The sequence below is a fragment of the Triturus cristatus genome, chromosome 7 (genome assembly GCF_964204655.1).
Source record: "Triturus cristatus chromosome 7, aTriCri1.1, whole genome shotgun sequence".
Classification (NCBI taxonomy): Eukaryota; Metazoa; Chordata; class Amphibia; order Caudata; family Salamandridae; genus Triturus; species Triturus cristatus.
In genome coordinates, this window is record NC_140590.1 from 1,190,809,815 (window position 1) to 1,190,830,754 (window position 20,940).

General features: G+C 42.0%; 1 protein-coding gene across 3 annotated transcripts in view; it reads left to right on the top strand.

The window, feature by feature from the left end:
* PARP2 (poly(ADP-ribose) polymerase 2) overlaps positions 1-20,940 on the top strand; it is a 402,899-nt gene that overhangs the window by 242,682 nt on the left and 139,277 nt on the right. For all 3 annotated transcript variants that reach the window (XM_085618532.1, XM_085618533.1, XM_085618534.1), the window contains 4 exons: positions 4,898-4,994; positions 5,730-5,805; positions 8,932-9,034; positions 9,458-9,620. In XM_085618532.1, coding sequence (XP_085474658.1) covers positions 4,898-4,994; positions 5,730-5,805; positions 8,932-9,034; positions 9,458-9,620 — 439 coding nt within the window. The remainder of the gene's footprint in view (positions 1-4,897; positions 4,995-5,729; positions 5,806-8,931; positions 9,035-9,457; positions 9,621-20,940) is intronic.

Sequence of the window (20,940 nt, forward strand, 5' to 3'; positions counted from 1 at the left end):
TACAACCCAACACCTATGCTGGTAATTTATCAGCAGATTTCTTTTCCCTTTTCATATTTTGATCTTCTGTTGTTTAAAAGCATATTGTATAATACAGCTTTTACTTTTCCTCAAAGAACTTTTTAAAACCAAACAGTTCCTCTCTATCCCCGCTTCTTGAAATTTCACAATAAGATATTCTCACTATTGCACAATCTGTTTTGCCATTAGCTCCCTTGTCTGTTGAAGATTTTACCGTCTTTGTCCCCACATAGTATATGTATTGGTTGAGATTTATTTAAAATTATTGAATGTAGTTTGTGAATCCACATTCTGGCTATTTCTCTGTCTGAATATGTATTCTTACAGTTCCAGATTACACGAGCTGCCATACTTAAAGGGGCTAACTAAACTACTTGTTGAAAACTCAGAACATTGTGTTTTTTAAATTTGCTAACTACATGCCATCAGCCCCTTGTTTTTAGGTCTGCCTTTGCAGCTTAGTGTCAGCTAGCGATGTTGTCATTACTTTGCTAAAACAAAATTGGTTAATACAAAACCTATATTAGATAGAAGGCCTTCCTCAGTAAATGTAATGCATTTTAATTGCCAATCACAAGCTTACTTTAAGTGTGGTGTAATTAAGTATGCCAGGTATTTCCCTTAACGTTTTTTTGCGTGGAAATAGAAATCGCAATTACAATAAAAAAAATGTACACACATTTTCACCTCTGTTTAACTCTGCCTTAGTTTTCACTTGCCACACAGTTAGTTACAGCTCTTGCTGCAAACTAAATGACATCTCTCCGATAAACTGGGATAAAAGTAGCTTAGTTCCAGCTCTTGCTGCAAACTAAATGACATCTCCCCGATAAACTGGGATAAAAGTAGCTTAGTTTACAGCTCGTAAACTAAATGACATCTCTCCGATAAACTGGGATAAAATTAGCTGAGAGTAAGTGGGATATGTTTTTTCCTCAATACTTTAAACCTTTAGCTTAAAGCAAACATCCCTGCTCTTCCTCTGTTTAAGGCATTGAAATTGGGAGTGGGTGTTTACAGTGTAGAAAGATGACAGCTTCTCTTTCAATCTCCCAGGTTTACAGGATAGAATGCTGGCGAGACTGGCCCCCGAGTATAACAACATTTGTGATGCTTGAGATGCTGGTAGCAAAACTGAACCGCTGCAGCCTCCTACAGTGAGGTCCATCCTGTCATTGGTGTGGTTTTTGCACTTTAGCAATTCTGCTCAGCCTCCTACCCCAGTGTCGGCAGAAAGCTCTGCCCCATACTAAAAGCTGCTAGAAAGACGTGTGAAATTCAGATCATGTTGCAGAGATAGTCTGACAGGTCAAGTGAACCGTCAGGAACTGTGTCGGCACACTATAGCAATTGGAACTTGGGGATGGTGGCCAAAAGGAGGACGCCATCTTTAAGTCAGACTTCCCTGGGAAGCCGGTAGCCATGTACACAGAAGCCATTTTGGATTCAGGTGGAGACCCTAGGGAGATCATAGTGCAAGGAGCATAAAGAAATACCTAGAAGTGGCATACTGATATCAGAACAATGGGGATTGTTAGTTTGATTTCATATAACAAATCCATTTCTATGACTACCTGTCCCAAAACGCAGATGGGAGCATGGATGGTCTGATTTCTTTCTCACAAAAAAAGGTAGCTGAGAGGAAGATTCCTCTACAGATGAGCCCTCAGGACCAACATTGTCCTCCGCACACCTGATAATGGAGATACAACAAGAGATGTGCAAGACCCCTGCTGGAATAGATGCAAAGTTCTTTTTGCTGAACACAGCTATCTTGAATGTACAGTCCAAAGTCAACACTATGGAGGGCACTATCTGGCAGCAAAGAATCAAGTCTTTGGAGCTTGCATCTGAAGAGAAGGAGATTAAAGGGCTTGTCAGAGTAACAGTAAGAGAAGATGAGTCTGTCAGTGCCGTGAACCTGACAAATTGAAGGGCACACCCGAAAAGATTTCCCGTGAACCTGACAAATTGAAGGGCACACCCGAAAAGATTTCATCCGCCCTAAGGGGATCCTGCTTATCATAGTGGGGAAAAAGAAAACAGACCGGTGTTTCCCTCACTTCTGTTAGACGAGTGAGGCTTATCTGAGTCAGATCACCCTGCCTGAAAAACTCCCATCTGCAGGGGTGATTTGCAGAAGTGTGGACTCCCACCCAAACCTCTGTAAACAGCAAGTACACACACCAGTTACTGTTTAATAATGATTGGTTATTATGCACATTCGGAACACAGACCTTGTGCATCAGAGTGATGGCAATTATTTTATTCTCAACAGCCATGATATAAAAGAAGATAAAGATTAGACAAACTCAAAGCATTTTATATTGCACTTCCCTACTATCTATAATGATTGACCTGTCCTAAACTCTTCCTAACGCCCATGTCTATATTATCTGCCTCATTGAGAAGGTATTGGCTGAATGGCTAGTATTTTCCTTCACTACCTTATTATCCATGCATGCATGCTTGCCTGTCGAAAGCTCCCAGGCCTGTAGTTGGATATCAGCTCTTCGGCATTTCCCCCAAGCACCCTGTCTTCTGTGTGCCCCTCTTTTGTCGAAGGTCGCAATACACCTTTCTCTCAAATGGTTCTGTATGCAAAAGGAGGAAGAGATGGAATTACTGTGTATTCCCACCACTGTGTGATCGTTTAGTGACCTATCCAAAAGGCAATTAATTGTATCAAAACATTCTTCCACATTAGCCTTATGCGTAGCCGGACAACCTTGAAAAGGTTACTTATTACTCACAACTCTCTGAACGAGTGTTTCCTTTTTCTTGCATTTCTGTGTGTGTTTTTTAGTAATATGGCTGTCATCCTGCTTATAAAATAATGTGGCAATTTCACACACTCTCTTTAGCTATTATCGCCATTCAAAGCAGTAGTCTGCTATAGCATAAACCTTTTTAATGCACACTTTAAGGTGTTTGTATGCTTATGTTCGTCATACAACTGGGCCTGCACGTCATTAGAAAAGCCCAGCCACACACGTCAATTATTTCACTGGTTAACTTTGAAAATGAATGTGGATACAGGCAAATATTTTTAGAAAAAAATTATACTATTCAAAATGCAAACATTTTACAGGTCAGCTAATTTCCTTTCAACATTTCATATACTTCATACTGCGTTTGCAAGCTGTGAAACCTAGACCTGGCAGAAAGGGTGCACAGGAGGCCTTGTGTCTATTTTGGCACAGTGCTCCCCTGGCTGAACAGCAGTAGAAGAGGTGAAACCCACACAGAGGCGACTACATAGTATTAGGGTGTCCCTGAATGACTTTGTGGAGCAGCTGACAAACCACACTGAACGTATCTCGCCACCAACACTCTAGAGTAATCGCTGACGTAAATCCCAAGGTTTGAGATCCAGCACACCCACATGATTGAAAGCGATTTCAATCAAGAGGCGCGACACCTGCTTATTGAGTGTGCCGCATGCTTGAACCATAAAACACTGCAAACTTCCCCTGCAATTTATAGTATATAATTTAGTTTGTAAATAAGGACTACGGAATGGGGGACACGGATGAAGCAGGCACAGTTGTTAGAGATGGCACACACAATGAAGGGAACACCGAGGAGTTGGACTTTGATGTTACTTATGAAAAGAGCATCAGTAAAGCCAGCTACCTCTACTATTGCTTGTTGCCTTGTTGCTTGTCTGTGGCAAGGTTAGCACTATAGAAATACGTAAGAACTCTGGAGATGGGCCAAAGTGTTTTTCTTTTCTGGATATTCTAATTATTCTCCACCCTTTTTAAGCAAAAACCCAACAAGGATGTTATTTTTCTGTGCCAGTTGCCTGTTAACTCGTTGATGCAAATTATTTATTATTGGAGGTCCTAATCGTATTTTGTTATTTTAAGTTTTTATATACCCTTTTACAAATTCATATACTCTCTACTTGAGGTGTACCCATAGATTATTTATGGATGCCTTATGATATGGAAAGCAAAGGTAAGTAGACTATTTCAAACATTTCTTGTGGGAAGTGGCATCTATACGATTAGGATGCACTTTCTTTTCAGTTTCACTTATGGTTATTTTCACACGCAGGAACCCACATTTTTCTCAACATTTCATATAGTGTATGGCCCCAAATGTAGGTTTCTGGTCATGTTTCAATAGATCTCAATAAAATACTGACTTGAAGAAACAAAGAACGGTGCACCTACTTCAAACATCTACCTGCGCTGCCTTTTTGGCCCTTCTCAACACCCTTGCCTCTTTCCTGCCAGCAGCCATTAAAGAGCCAGTCTGATCAACATCACAGAAAAGATTGATCGTATCAGCCCAGCCAACTCTTAATCTCGCCTAAAAAAAAATATTCCTGACTTTCTTCTGTGGACTAAAATGTTATCAGTTCCTGCTTTTCATCTTCTCTCTATAAAACTATTTGCATCTGGAAAAAGTTAAATTTGGACCCCTTGTACATATGTATCCTTTTAGCTTAACTTTTGTTAGGATATGCTGCCTGTAAAAGACATCCGTATACCTAACAAGGAGTGTCTTTTCGCACCGTGACACTCGAAATTTGTACTTTTAAAGCCAATACAACATGTGCTACAATGGGAAATGGGAGACCCTTTTGGCCGAATGCGAAAAGTTCACCCATCTATCCAGACAGAAGAATGTGAAGTTCTGCCCTTTCTACTTGAGATGGGAATCAGGTTTTTAAGGAGTTTGGTGCATGCTGATGACTAGCTGCATATGTAGCACTGAATGCATAGTTTAGTTAGTGGCCATTCAGCGCCTTTACGTCATTTGATAACGGAAGCAAATACACCATAAATATCATCTGATAATTGAAGCTTATGAAATGCAGATGTAAAATTTAATTTATTTATCTCATTTTATTTTTATCATACAGACTAATCTTCAGTTCAACAACAACAAATACTACCTCGTTCAGTTACTCGAGGATGATTGCCAGAAAAGCTTCAGCGTGTGGATGAGATGGGGAAGAGGTAAACTTGGCCACGTATATGTGGTCGAGATGGGTGGGGCAGGCTGATGGTTTGGATTGTGTCTTAAAAAGATGAAGCAATGCATTGTGTCAGAATATGAAAACATAATACCAGCACTACTTAAGCAGTAGCTGAAAAGTATGAATGTCTTCTAAAAGAAGAAGTAGACTGTTAGTAGGGCTAGGATTATTTTAAGAAGCTGTTCTTGTCCTTTTTCAAAGGAATGCAATGCTATACCTTGTCTCTCACCAGCCAACTGGGTTATATTGGCATGCCTTGTGCTTGGCTTTTGCTTGCAAATTCACACATTATTCAGGTTTTAGTTTTGTGTATTTTGCTCGTATGTTTTTTCGTCTTTGCCGCCAATTATAGTCTGCAACTTTTCTGTCCTTCAATAGCTTATTCGTTCCTTCACTATTTGTTTTTCCATTTGCCTTTGTGCCCCAAAATCGTTTTTGAAAATGTTGTGATTATCCTGTTAAGTCGAAAATCAACTGTTACTTACTAGTTAAAAGTCCAATCCTTAATAGAGGAGAATTTGTAATACTATTGCCATAAGCTGTATGTATCCTAGCAACCATGTATGCCCCCTCTCTGGGACTTTCACGTTTGGACACATAATTGATCATGATTAAAGATCTGTAAAATTAGAACTGTTGCTACAGATACTATTTTTAATACATTTGTAATATCTTATCTGTAACCTTCCTTTTTCTTTTTTGTTGTCTCTGTCAGTTGGGAAAGTTGGTCAGAATTCACTTGTGGCATGTGGATCAGACCTGGCAAAAGCAAAGCAAATCTTTGAAAAGAAGTACGTTTTTCACTTGGCATGCTGCTCTTCGGTATGGCTGACTCTCTGTACTGTGTGGTTTCCCTCTACACTTATGTGTCAGGGGCTTAGAATTTATTTCTTTTATATGTGTTGATATCCCCAATCGATTGGCATGAAAACGTTGAAACATTTATATGGTACATTTTTAGGCCTTCCTTTAAGTCCCATTTCCTAGCCGCAGTAACTTGTTTCATTAACCTACTGACAACTAATGATTAAGACTGGAAACAGTAAAAGGACCACAACGACACTATTAGTGATACAGCTTCATGATGCCGAAGTCGTCGACGGCAGATTCCTCGACGTCGACGTCGCTTCTCCCCAGAGCCCTAGGGGGAAGGTGAACAACGAGTGGCAGATATCACACTCTTCAGGTACATGGGACTGGGGAAGGCAGCCTATACAGACCTTGTGAGGGTCTGACTTAGCCTTCTTCCTGTCGCACTCTGGGCACTTGTCGAACAAGCCAGGCATGTTGACAGCACCAGAAGGAAGTCCCAACACTAAAACACTTGAAAAATTGACAAAAAGCCAATAAACCCTTGAAAAGGGAGAGCTCAATGCTCCAGGGTCCTGCTAGCAGGAGCCGGAAAAAAGAACTGAAAGTAAAAGGGACCTGCTGTGCATTCTGGGATACTGGAAAAGTTCTGGAAAGTTTTCTTAAAGGCACAGTATCCTGTTCTGAGCCACATAATGGCAGCCTATGGGGCTTGTCTGTCCATTCCTTCCTCTCTATCATTCCAGAGGCTTTTGCTGGAAGAGGCAGGTTTTTCTCTATGGAAAAAGCTGGACAGGCAGTGCTGTTGGTGGTTGCTGGTGGAATTCTTTCTAGTTGAAGTACTGGACAGTGTAGCCTGTGGATATAGGCTGCATTATCTGTCTTTGAAATTCTCTCTTAAGTGTAGATGCAGGTCTGCATGGCTTGACAATTTAAGAGATTATTTTTATTGCTCCGGGGTCCGCGCACATGGGCGGGACTATTCTCTATATTATGACTATAACAGAGATACCCCTACTACAGAACTGGAGTTACAGAAAAGAAACTACTCCTTTCTTTTACACATTCAAATCGGTTTGCCCCATTATCCAGTCTCTCGGACAGTGATAGACTTTCTTCTCCGAGCCCCATGACCGCTCACATGACGGACCTAGTTCTCTCAATTGAGCATGTTCCGCAGGACATAATGACCCCACTTCTTCCATGGTAACCAGGGCTGGCGGGTTACGCATCTTATTGTGGAATGGTGCGGGCATTACTAAAAAAACTGCGGAATGTGGACTGGTTGGGAATTGTTAATCAGTTCGATGTGGTGTGCTGCCAAGAAACTTGGGTTTCAAACAGTTTTTATGTAAATGGTTACTAGTCTTTTTGTGTCGCTACCATACCAGCCATGTCCGATTGCCCTAAGGGTGAGTTAGGAGTGATTATTTCCCTGAAGTTAAAAATTACAAAAATAGCTGTTTTAAAGTCTACTTCCTGGTATCAGATCTGGGTTTTGAGCCTTTTTTTTTTTCTATCCTTCCTTGATTAACTTTTATTTTAATTTCTTTTTATATTATCCAGTGGAATTGTTACGGGAATTGAATAGTCTTATCTCAAATTTTATAGAGGGCAGTATGGAAAGGGTAACCATTATCTGGTCAGGAGACTTTAATATTTCAATATGCCCCCTACCAGGGGACGGTGTATGTGGCTTTATAAACTGGCGGGGTGATGATGTATCTAATTTTCGTCATAATCCTTATGGGGAAGTTCTGAAACACATACGTAAATACAATGTATAAATTAATATGGACTTTAAGTATGGCATAGTACCTCCTCCAACCTTCACAGGTAGAGGAGGTAGTTCAGCCATTGATTTTATTTTGTTCTGTTCTTTTTAGCCCCATTGGTGTCGGACTCTTAAACTCTTTCCTCTAATCTGAGTGATCATAAGCCTGTCTCAATTTGTGTTTCCTTTCCAGACATAGACACTCGTTTACCCGCTCCTGTAAGCATCCTAGACCTGAAATATTGTAAAAATAAGGACTTGTAAGATTCCCAGTCTATAGCTTGAATTGTGTTCCTTTTATTTTTTTCTGTTTTAGCGCTCTGCCTCCAACCTTCCCATATTTGAAATAATGGATCAATAGGACTGAGTTGAATTCTCTGTAAAGTTTAGATGGCAAAGTTCAAAATGGCTTTCAAAGGGGCTATTAGTGGCTGCTAGATTGTTCCTGAAGATGTGGGGTTTGCTAACTGTGTATAGTTTTTGTTTAATGGCTCAAAGCAGTTTAAACTTAAATTAACGTTTACTTGCTAAGCACGTGATCTATATCTCGCTGTGACTCCGAAGACAGGATTACCTTTTTTAGAAGTTTCAGGCAATGTGCTAAATGACAATCCAGCTGCAAAAGACACATCTGTGTCAATATCCAATGCCAACTTCTAAACCACACAAGTATTTTATATCTCATAATAAATAATCTAGATTTCTTCTGGATCCTTGTCTGCAAAGTGTGTTTACATTTGTACTGTACTCTGTTAAGCACCCACATTTCTGTCCGCATTTATGAATCTGCATATCACACAGTCTAAGCTTGCAATGGTTATACTTGTTTATGAGAATCCAACAATAATTTCCATCCATCGAAAGCATTCTCTTTGTTTCCTGAGATGTGGTGCTTTTAAAGTTTAGTTCTGTGTTAAGTATCATCGTTTATTGTAGCCAGTTCTGGCTGGTTTTTGTATGGTAGAGTTGCAGGATCTTTTTAATTGCAAGTAGGCAATGACTTCAGGTTGGAATTGGAAGGTGCCTGGGTTTGTGCCGTAATTCTTCATGATTTGCCCAGCCAGCACTGGTAGGCAAAGAGGCCAGTTTTGTAGCACTTACTGGAGATAGGTGTCATACTTGACATGGCCTTAAGCCAGCATCCTCTAATTTTGACACGACAGCTCCAGTTATTTGCTAAACGCCACCCAGTTATCTACCTCTTATCTATTATATGGTGCTCCCACTGAACAAGGACATATACCACCGTTTTTAATTACTATATTTGCTTTCAGTAAGTTATGTGAGCAGTGCAGAAAGAGTTGTCTGAACTTTTTTTTGTAATTTATTTCAGGTTTCTTGACAAAACTCACAATGACTGGTATGGTAGGGATTTCTTTGAAAAGGTTCCTGGAAAGTATGATCTACTAAAAATGGACTATAAGCCGAATACTGAGGTAATGTATTAAAAAAAGGCCTGTGTTGCACTACTTACCAGTACATATCTGCATGCATCTAGCATATACTCTCCAGACTGCTTTTGTGTAGTCTCTCCTTTTACAGTCATTCATTGCAGTGCAGCACACCTTGGTCTCTCGCCACTGCTTCTTTCACATTTAGAAAGACTGCAATTTCCTCTCCCGGCTTTCCATATGTCATAGATGGAGTACTGCTCAAGCTTGCCTCTCAACACTGTATCTAGTGAATACCGAACACCTCTTCATCATTACCATACTCTTGTCTTTAAGAATTATTCTCTAAATTGTGTGAAATTAATGAATAATTCAGTTCTCTTTGCAGGATACAATGCAGCATAGTGATTAATTGTGCTTTTGTTGGTAGTTGTTTAGTGCTTAATGATGTTATGTTTTTGTTTTTAGGATGATGAAAAAGTGAAGGTAGAAACTGAAGTCGATTCTGCTCCAAAGCCAACCTCTAAACTGGACACTCGTGTTCAGGACTTACTTAACCTCATCTGTAACGTCCAAGCTATGGAGGACAGGATTGTGGAGATGAAGTATGACACCAAAAAGGCGCCTCTTGGTTGGTGACGATGTGATTGAGTTTGTATATTTTCAATACAGGTTCTGTTTTTTAATTTTAATTTCAAATGTGATTATTGCATTTGTTATATAGTCAATCCTAATAAGTTTGTTTCATTCATGTGACATGAAGGTTAATTTATTTCCAGGCATCTTTATTGGGTTTTTGTAACGTTTACAGTGGCGTTAACACAATAACAAATCTCACTTATGTTATTGTGCGTGGAATATAGCCTGGAAGTTGCATTTGGTTATAGCACTGTGGAAGTATAAACCATGGAACAAGAACATAACTGTGAGCCTAGTCTTGAATAAGAATCACAATAGGTGCAGATGTGGTGCGGTGGTGATTGCAAGCGGCGTGTTGGGGGGTGCAAGAGGTGAAGGTTGATACTTAATAGTCCTAACTTCACACCTAACTTCAATTTGTCTTGCTTTGAAAAAATCTGTTTGCCTTTCATTCCCTGCCCCTCTTTTGCTGCCCCACTTTCATCTCCTCCCAGATCAGTCAATTTCTTCTTTAAACATATATGTCCTCCTCCCCAATGAAACCATGAGAGAAGCAAGGACCTATGTCAAATACCTAGGATCAAATCTATATATTAGTAACAGCAGTATACCAATGTATGCTTTATTTTTAAATGTAATGCATGTAAATAGCATCTCAGAGACTGTTTACTTTACACTGGATTCATTGGGCACCCTCATAATGCCACATAAGACTAGGTGAGAGGTCAGACCTTAGAGGACGGCCCACAGAATCCTGGTTAAATCATACAGCTGTCAAGAGTAGTGGAAAGAGTTTAGTTACTTTGACTGGCATTTGCATCCTCTTTGTAAGGGCGAACAGATGCAAACCAACCACCTATGCAAATAGCATAACTCACTTGTGAAATAAGGGAGGGGCAAGTGGCACTTACTGTACCCACTGTGAGGGCAAGTTGGAGCCTACCCCACTGGAGGGAAGTGGGTAAACGTACAAAAGGAAACGATGGGGACCCACACACAGCAACACCTGGAAAACTAACAACACATTTGATAGATAGAGGAAATTAACAGCACATTATTGATGATGGCTATGGTCATATCATGGAACTTTAAGAGTCTAAATGGAGTAATAAAAGGACCGAGGATATCATCTTATTTAGATAGGAAAGGTGCCTAAATAGCAATGATACAGGAACTTCATCTAACTGCAGCAGAGCTTAAAAGGCGCCAGTAAAAATGGGGAACATTTTGGCACAAGAGTTTACCTCATCATCCTGAGGAGGACCAACATAGATAGTACCTGTAGTTTATTTTAAGGCAGATAAAATATTCAGAGAGCCAAAAGGCAAGTAGGTATTTAGGACAAGCTGGTACATCCCGAATTGTTCCAAGGAAATCTTCAGTCTGCTGGTGTAATACGTACATTATATGATGCTGTGGAAGGGGGCCAGGTATATACTAAACAGATGCCTGGATAGTTCTAGCTAAACTAATAGACTATAGTGAATAATTTGAACTTGACAGAAATATGGAGAAATTAACACGTGAACCAAGACGATCCTGCTTCTACTCTCCACCTCATGGCACATGCACAAGAATAGTTTTTCCTGTACGATACCGAGCAGCTGGGAAATAAGGAGCCTTCATTTAGTGCTCATCAAGTCTTAAAACTAGATACATTGAATCTCATCTTGTGACATATAACACACACATGTCTCTTATTCATGAATTATTGATCAGAGTAAGATGCCACTGAGAAAATGTCATTTCAACTTCCTATGCTGAACACGGTTTGGTAATATGTGCTAAAAGGCTACAAGTCGATTGAGAGGTCCCTTGATGACAAGAAATGTATGATAGCTGCTCGTGTGATTTTCCGGCGTTGGTATACCCTTCTTGCCACGTTGGTCAAGCTAAATTAATCATTGCACTGTTAGTGCTTATATGGTTGATGGTGGCTCGGCACCCTTTATGCTATAAGTGGCTGCAAAAAGACCCAAAAGCTAAAAGGGACTGTCAAATAGTGTTGTAAGTATATATAAAAGCTGGTTTATTCAAAGTTGGGATTATTCAGAACACGTATTGGCAAACCTATTAGGTCTCACCTTTCAGTGTCGCCACCCGATATGTTGTTTTTGCTAATGCTGTCCTACACTTACAAAAGGGAAGCCAGCATTGGCAAAGCCGGTCTTTGTCTGTCCCGCAACGGCACACTTTATCTCTGGCTTTGAAAATGCTTTTTTTGTCATTTATTTTTTATTTTAAAACTTTATTTGTGCCCTCGTGAATATAACAAAAATAAATGTCTATAAACAAGAATATTGGTTTGGTCTCAAAAGCACACATTGCTAGAGTAGTTCCCAGTACACGTTGTGTGAGGATGTTGTGTGTGTGAAAGGGCAGAATGCTGTCACACACAAAGAAAATAGTCAACAAATGATGTGGGCTGCCCCACTTGCTGTATGCTGTAGTGGGCTGAATTAAAATATGAAGGATACGATAACAGACCAATGGAAGAGAACAGTCTGAAAGTCCTATATGGAAGTATATTTTACATATAATTTTAGTAAAATCAAAAGTCTCTGGTTAAAATCAGTCCTAAAAAGGAGAAAACTGAATACCATGCAATGGTGTAGGAAGCTGGCTCTTTGCACAGTGTACCTCTTTTTGCTATACCATATAAAGAGTCCAGGGGTTGCTTTATGAGTGGACAGGGGCTTGGGCTAGCAATCTCAAGGTGCTCTTCTAGAGGTTAGTGTGGTCGAACAGCCTTAGGCTTATCGGAGAGGAGTGTTAGACATCCGCTGCACACACACAGCCAATAAATGATACATACAACTCAATGAGGAGATCACGCCAATTTATAACTAAAACACTTCTCTTTATATAACCAGGCACCGATATCCTCAAAATCAGGTAAGAACTTTTTTAAATAGCAGGTTTGTAGAAAACAGGTTTTTGATACTATAAATTGTTATTGAAGCACTTTGCGGCAATGTTAACCTAGGAGGAAAACATATGCTGCATATGGTCACTTTACAACGAGCTATGTGATCTTCCCCGGGACTTAAGGTGAGGACAGGGCAAGGTCCAAAGCAGCACCAACAGGTCACCTTGGGAGGCACTGTGTTCTCTGCGTTCAGAGGTGTGTTTTTCAGCATCGGGTGATTTAGATTCTTTAAATCGGGATTGAAACACTTCTCGGTAATGTTAACCTCTGGAGGCAAAACGTTTATTGCATTCGGGCACTCAGCAGTGACTTGCGGGACCATTCTTCTGGACTTAAGGGGAGCATGGGGCAAGGTCCAAGGCCACACCAGCAGGTGCCTTCCAACGGCACTATGGCGGCCGGGTGGTGCAAACTGTCGGGTGCCCAGTGTTAACCAATGGGGGATCGGTCCAGACTCAAAGAAGCTGCAGGTGGGGACTGAGAGGTCAGCCCGTCTGAACCAATAAGTAAGTTCAGGTCTTGGGATGTTGGGGTATGTAGAGACACCTTTGGTCCTCTTCTCAGGCCGGGGCGTCTGGGTGCAGAGGATCTTTGGGGTGTTGGGTTTCTTTGTCCGGTAACACTTGCAGTTGAGGGGGGCTGCAGGCAATGTCCGAGTTCACGAAGGACAAAACCAAAGTGGACTCTGTTGCTTGCGGGCTTAGGGACCAGGCTGATACAGTTGGCCCACTTTGACATGTACCGGGTGACTCTGGTGCTTTGCGGTGTGGGGGGTTTGTCGGTACCGGAGTCCTCGCTGCTGTTCTTTGGGTGTCTGAAAATGCAGGGAAGAAGCTCTATGGGAGTCCTTGAGTCTTTATTGAAGGCAGGCAGTCCTCCCAGGCTTCGGAGGAGAGACAGCTTGCAGGACGAGACTACTTTGGCGCAGTTAGATCGGAAAACAGCAGACAGGCCGGCAGGGCTGGTGCCAAGTTAGTTGCTCTTCCTCAGTCTTTGCTTTTGCGGCTGCTCTGAGTGGCACCTTCTGTGTAGGTTGTCAGGATCTGATTCTCTGCTGACAGGCGCTCCCTCAATACTGAATTTAGGGGAGTATAGGGTAGTAGCTAATGGGCTACTGACCCCTGGGGTCCCTACGCCCCTTTATGACTTCTTCCTTTGGGAAGTGGGCATAACCCTGTCCCAGAGTTCCTAAGTTTGCATCACCAAGATGGCCAACTCCGAAAAGTCGTGTCCACTTCCGGTTGGACCACCTTAGGGGTGGTACAAGCCTGGGGTGGGCACATCTATTTGACTAGATAATTTTCCCTCCTGTCCAAGTGCCAAATGGCTTTAGACAAAGAGGGTCAGCTTCTTCCCTGTGAGAGTAACCAGATTCGCATAACAAAAGCTGTAGGTGCTTTGAAGCTCCCCTGCCTTGGAATGTTAATCTGCAGGTCATTCTGTGGGAGGAGGTGAAAACACTCCCTGCCCAAGCAGGCCTGTTTTCTTGCCTCCCAAGAGAAAAGGCCCTCACCCTTTGGGGTCGGGCACTCCTCTCTGGTGGCAGGTTGATAATAGCCAGTCAGTCGTCACCAGTGGCTGGTATGGTTTGAGGGAGCAACTCTAAAATGCCCTCTGTGTGCATGTATTCCTAAATCCGACACTGGCATCAGTGTGGGTTAATAAATACGAGATGTTTGATACCAAACATCCATCTTTTCAGTGAAGCCATCATGCAGCTGGGTAACTTGTTTTCACCAGTGTCCAGCAAATGTTTTAAAATGGCTTCCCTGGTCAATTGTACTGGCAACAGTGGGACTGACCAGTACAAGGGCATAGCTGCTCATGCAGCTATTTCCTCCCATGTAACTTAAAGTACCTGCCTTAGGGCTATAAGCCCTCCTGTAGGGGTGACTTACTACTATTTCATGCAGTGATAGGGGGCATGGCACACAGGAATGGGTGTCCTGTTCTGGTTTCACTTTTGGGTCTGCAACAAAACAAGCAGCCTTTAATGGCAGTATTGCCTGCATTTGGTGAGGGATCGTTTGGGGTGGCACAAGTCGTGGTGCAGACCCCAGTGACCCTCTTTAGTACTACAGGCCCTAGGTACCACGCACATTCTATCCTATGGGAATCGTAATACGGATGCTGGAATATCCGGCACATTCGTGACGAAGTATTCCCTCTAACAACTTCTAAATCAGTCTCAGACTCTTAGAAAACGGTTCAGTTTGAATTCCCTCTCTTGTTGGGTCACGGGCTAATCGGATTGGATATCGCCTTATCTACTGCAACAAACATTTTATCCATATACATGAGAAGCCAAAAAAACTACCAAAATACTCATTTATTTCAACATATGGAGATCTCCTGCATGAAGATAAGGATGTTCTAACATTAGTGGGTGGCTGGAAGTATGACTAAGATAACACCTGTGTTCAGTGAATCTATTTATGCTTTGCCGGCAAGAACCTACACTTCTTTAAGCAAGCATACTCAACACAGCTTTATCCAACAATAGTTCTGGTTGCTACCCAGCTATCTGGAAGGAAGCCATTGTTCTTCCGCTCCTTAAGAAACCCAATGCTGACCCCTTGGAGGTAAAGAATTTCCGCCCTATCTCCCTTCTTCCCGCCCCGGCAACAATCCTGGAGAATTTCATTAACACCGAATTGATGAAATACATTGACTCGCATGAAATTTTAGGTCGCTCCCAGAATGGGTTCCGCGCCGGTCAAGGCACCAAATCTACCCTTCTTGCAGCCACTGACTGTATTCGGGTGCAGGTTGATCAAGGGGGCTCGGCGGTGTTGAATCTGCTTGACTTATCGGCAGCATTCGACAGTTTCCCCAGCGCGCATGGTCCAACGCCTGCGCAATGGGGGTTACGGGAAAAGCCGTGCAGCTTCTCCATTCTTTTATAACAGGGAGAATGCACACAGCCGGCTGCGGAGGCTTCAGAACGAAAGCTTTCGCCCTCCCATTTGGGGTCCCTCAGGGCTCTTAGCTTAGCCCTTCTCTTTAATCTTTGTGACCCCTCTGACCGAGCTGGTGAGATTTTATGGATTCCAGGTGCTCTCCTACGCGGATGACACCGAAATTATTGTTTCCATTACCAACGACCTGCATTTAGTCACAGAGAAGTTCAATCTATGTATGTCAAACATCATCCGCTGGATGAAGGGCAATTCTTTAAAGACCAACGCAGACAAGACCAAGGTGCTAGTTTTTGGCTCACAGAATTCCATCTAGTCTAATGCCTGGTGGCCTGCAGAATGCGGACCTCTTCCAGCACCGGTAAAAACAGCAAGAAATCTGGAGGTTATTTTTGATGAGGGCCTGACCTTTGATGCCCAAGTCAGTCGCACAGCTGATACATGCTTCTATATTTTAAGAACTCTCAGAAAAGTGCTTCCACTCGTTCCCTCTGAACTGCATCCGCCCACTATCATCCCACTGATTACCTCTTGTCTTGATTACTGCCAAGCCCTGTACCTCAAAATCACTGTGACATCACTGAATAGGCTCCAGGTGGTACAGAACGCAGCAGCAAGACTGATTTTAAATATTCACAAACATCAGTCTGCCGGAGAGGGGATCCATACCTTACACTGGCTCCCTATCATGGAGCGTATTTCCTTCAAGGTCTTGAGTACGGTATACAAGGCCATGCATAGCAAAGGCTCGCCCCAACTCAAATCCTTGTTTCTATGGTACACTTAAGGGAGGACCCTGAGATCATCCACACAGAAAAAACTGGACTCGGCCAGATTTTGCAGGTCCAGATGGGGCGGCCGCTCCTTTTCAGTCGCCGCCTCCAGACTCTGGAACTCTCTCCCCCCTTCCATTGCCAAAGCAAGCTCTCTTTCGGTTTTCAGGAAACTTCTGAAAACATGGCTATTCCCTTCTTAATCAGCTGTTTGCGCTTCTCCCTCTGCTCTTGTCTGCCCAGCGCCTTGACAACTTCGGGTATAGTGCGCTTTACAAATACTATCCTATCCTTAAGCAGGAAGGATGCTGTTAAGAAAAAGACACTAATAATACTCTCCCTTCTTACCCAACATTTCACCAGGCTGTGTGTCCAAATGCTGTTACTGAAAAAAAAAAAAAAACTTAATCAGCAGTGTATTCTCTAAACCACAATTTCCTGAGAAACATCTAGACAATTGAAATTAACAAACCCTGCTACACACCCACACCCACACACACACCCTTTTTTGTTTTTACATTATGTCTCTATAATGTAAGGACATGATTGGAGCTTTGGTTTATGTTTTATATTTACACCTTCTTGTTGTTTATAAATAACCATCATTGTTTCTGGCCCGTATTGACCCCCGCTACTCCCTGCACTGTGGGGGTTTGATTGCTTCATTAATTGGACATGTTTGATTTATCTGTCTTTTGTGATCTCTGAATTACTGCTCATTGCAATGTTTCTGTTTTAGACTCAGTTCTCACAAGAGAGCGCTCGCTGTTTGCCGGGAAGCAGACTTCAATCATATATTGTTACATCATTCATTTATTAATTCGCTTTTATTCACCCAAACATGTATTTATAGGCCTGTCCACGTGATCTTTGCCTAGCAAATGTAATTTATTATAGGGCTGATGTTCTTCTCTACTGTTTGAATCATGCTCCGCATGGCACTATCAAACAATATGCTCTCTAATCAGGAAGGATATTTTTTAAAAGGATATTGAAATCTGTGTCTCTCTGTTATCCAATACCTCCTCTTGCAAGCTAGTGGCACTGAACTGAATCTTCTCCACTTCAGGAGTACTCTTTTTTTGACTGCTTTTGACTGTGTAATCTAGTTGTGTGATCTTGTATGTGGATATGCACATGTGCAAGGGCACAATGGCATCTGGGTATGTTTTTTATATATATATATATATATATATATATATATATATATATATATATATATAATATTATCTACTGGCGGTCGCCAGTAGATAGTTATAGTTACAACCTAGTTTCCATAGGAAATCTCAAAATTCTATTTTGAATAACTTTGGTGCCGGTTGACGAATCCTCGCGCAATTTTCAAAACTAATGAGGCGCTCTGCTCAGCTCCTACCCTGAAAGTCTCGGGGTGATACGTCAAGCGGGGGCCGAGAAAAAGGGAGGGTCCCAAAACACGTTTTCCCCATGCATTTTTCCATAGGACCTTTAGTCGCAGCTACAGCCCGAACTGCTGAACAGAATTACGTGAAATTTGGCAGAGAGGTAGCCATAAGGTCAAGGAAGTGCCTTTTGCAGGTCTGGTGTAAATCTGTTCAGTATTTCCTGAGAAAATAGCATTTAAAAGCATATCAATATCTATACGTGCGCACCGTGCGCGCACCCTGCCGTGCGCGAGCGCAATTCTCATTGGTTGTTAGATGTCGGTAAACATTCGAATCGGTCGAAACCAGGAAGTGTCGGCCGCCATTTTGTCTCTCGCAGTCTGAGGGGGTGAAAAAAAAGGTGGAGAATGTGAAAAGGGGGCAGAGTGGACAGTTCCTGACCCCCTAGCCTTGGTCAGGGGGTCACAGAAGGACCCCCAAGGGGAAAAAAACCAATATATTTATTTTTTTTATATCGCGAGGTGGGCGCACCGCGCACGGCATGCACTGCGAACCGCACGGTGCGCGAAGCGTATCGTGCGCGCACCTCGCGATTTAAAAAAAAAATAAAATACATAACTTAGCATTTAAAAAAACGTACAAATTCACTGAAAAAACCATAGGTTTCACACACGTTATAGTTGCGAATTAGCATTTAAAAAACCTTGCAAATTCACTTAAAAAACCATAGGTTTCACACATGTTATAGTTAGCTGGACATTTCACCCGTAAAAAAACAACGAAATTCCCCCGTTATAGTTAGTGCAGGCAACTATAACTCACGCGACCGCAATCCTCTGCTGATGACGTCAGATATTACATCACTGATGACATATGTGTCTTTATGAAAAATAAATATTTGTAATATATGTATAGCTAAAGATTAATGGAAGAAGACATGGGTAAATAAGTGTCTAAATACAGTGATGTAATATCTGACGTCATCAGCAGAGGATTGCAGTTGCGTGAGTTATAGTTGCCTGCACTAACTATAACGGGGGAATTTCATTGGTTTTTTACGAGTGAAATGTACAGCTAACTATAACATGTGTGAAACCTATGGTTTTTTAAGTGAATATATATATATATATCTACTCCACACAATCTCGTTATAACGAGAGAAACCTCGGACACCAAAGTTGAATGCAGCTTCGTTTATTTACAAGTGCAAAACGACGCGTTTCGCCATTACGGCTTGGTCACGCTCGAATATGCAAAAAGATCACCATGTTTAAATCTAAAAATTCATTCAAAGACGGACTAATCACAACAAAACATCAATCATGATATCGCCATTGCGGCCATCTTGTAACGATGTAATGACGCTGGGATCCCCACATAGCATGTATAAATACAACATATGGTGATTTCATTATTCAATGCAAATAAATATAGCATGCTAAATATGGAAAGAGATGAAGCTTTCCTTTAGCGCATAGCACTGAGACTTGCTACCTGCCCAAGTGGGCAACATAAAAGGTAATGTCACAGATCTAAATCAATATCAGTGAATAACCCCGGCACAAGTATAGTAGTGCCGTCGCGGCCATCTTGTAACAGTGTGATGACGCTGGGATCCCCACATGGCATGTATGAGTACAACATATGATGTTTTCATTATTCAGTACAAATTAATATAACATGCTGAATATGGGATGAAATAAATCTTTCCCTTAGCGCATACAAATAACACCCTGCCCAAGTGGGCAACAAAATGGTATGTCACAGATCTATATCGATAACAATTGTCGATGGATTAAAAAGGTTGTAAACTTCAAAACCACCCAAATAGAGCTTTTCATTAGCGCATAACATTGGGCACTGGGAGTTGCATCCTGCCCAAGTGGGCAACACAAATGGTAATGTCATAGATCTGTGTAGATAACAGGGGATGACTGCGGCACAGATATAATCGTGCCTTATCGCCCAAGTGGGCATAAGTCCTCAGTGAGCGACATCCCTGATGCAAGACCCAATTAAAGGTCCCAGTGCCAATACAAATCCATTGCCATCTCCTAATTGACAACACCAAAACAAATCCAATGTTCCATGCTGCATGTGATTAACAAAATGCATATAATCACAGCTCTAGGGATACCCACAATAAGTACATCCTCCTTCAATGGTTAATATTCATGTTGTATAAAGTTGTGACTCCATCTGAAATACAAACAGATATAAAAGGATATATAAAAACTTTGAAACAACATTGCCAAACAGCTATTATCTCATTATTGTTGCAGATGTATGGCTAATTCCTCGCTCCTATTTAACCCTTTCGGTGCGAGGCTTTCAAAATCCACAATATATCGGGATTCCAATTTCCTCAATGACAGTTCTCTATTTCCCCCTCTTATACCCAAATCCACAGAGTCAATTACCACCATACGGACCTTGGTCTCATCTTGAAGGTGTTGTTCTGAAAAATGTCGGGCTATGGGGTACAATTTGTTGTTGTTACGGATAGCACGTAAATGTTCTAACACCTGTTTCTTGGCTGCATGTTTCGTACTGCCTACATACCACTTGGCACATGGGCAGATAAGAACATACACACAGTGTGTAGTGTTGCATGTAAGTCTCTTCCTAATGATAAATTCCCTTTTCGAATTAGGTACATGCAATACTTAACAATCCGTGCTATTTCTACACGCTTTACACCTATGGCAGCATCTGAAACCTAGCAAAAACCAAAGGAAGTGATGGACTGAGTGTTGAACATTGCAAGCACTCACCCCCAGTCATCTGATCTGGGTTTAATCCATCACTGTTCTTTAGCCCACTCTGCCACCCCAGTTCAGACATGGCCATATGCAACTCAGTCTGACCCTGTGCCTCATGGGAACAGTCCAGCCCGAACTGCCAAGCCATGTCTTCCTTGGACCAGAAACAAGCTTCCTAGGACCGGTTTCTGGCATTTCAGCCGTCTTCAGCCAGGCTTGCTTGAATCCAGTGGCAAAGTGAGCAAGGGACTCACGTCTGAGCATACCCTGCCAACTTATGGCGAACAAAGCAAAAACCAAAGGAAGTGATGGACTGAGTGTTGAACATTGCAAGCACTCACCCCCAGTCATCTGATCTGGGTTTAATCCATCACCGTTCTTTAGCCCACTCTGCCACCCCAGTTCAGACATGGCCATATGCAAATCAGTCTGACCCTGTGCCTCATGGGAACAGTCCAGCCCGAACTGCCAAGCCATGTCTTCCTTGGACCAGAAACAAGCTTCCTAGGACCGGTTTCTGGCATTTCAGCCGTCTTCAGCCAGGCTTGCTTGAATCCAGTGGCAAA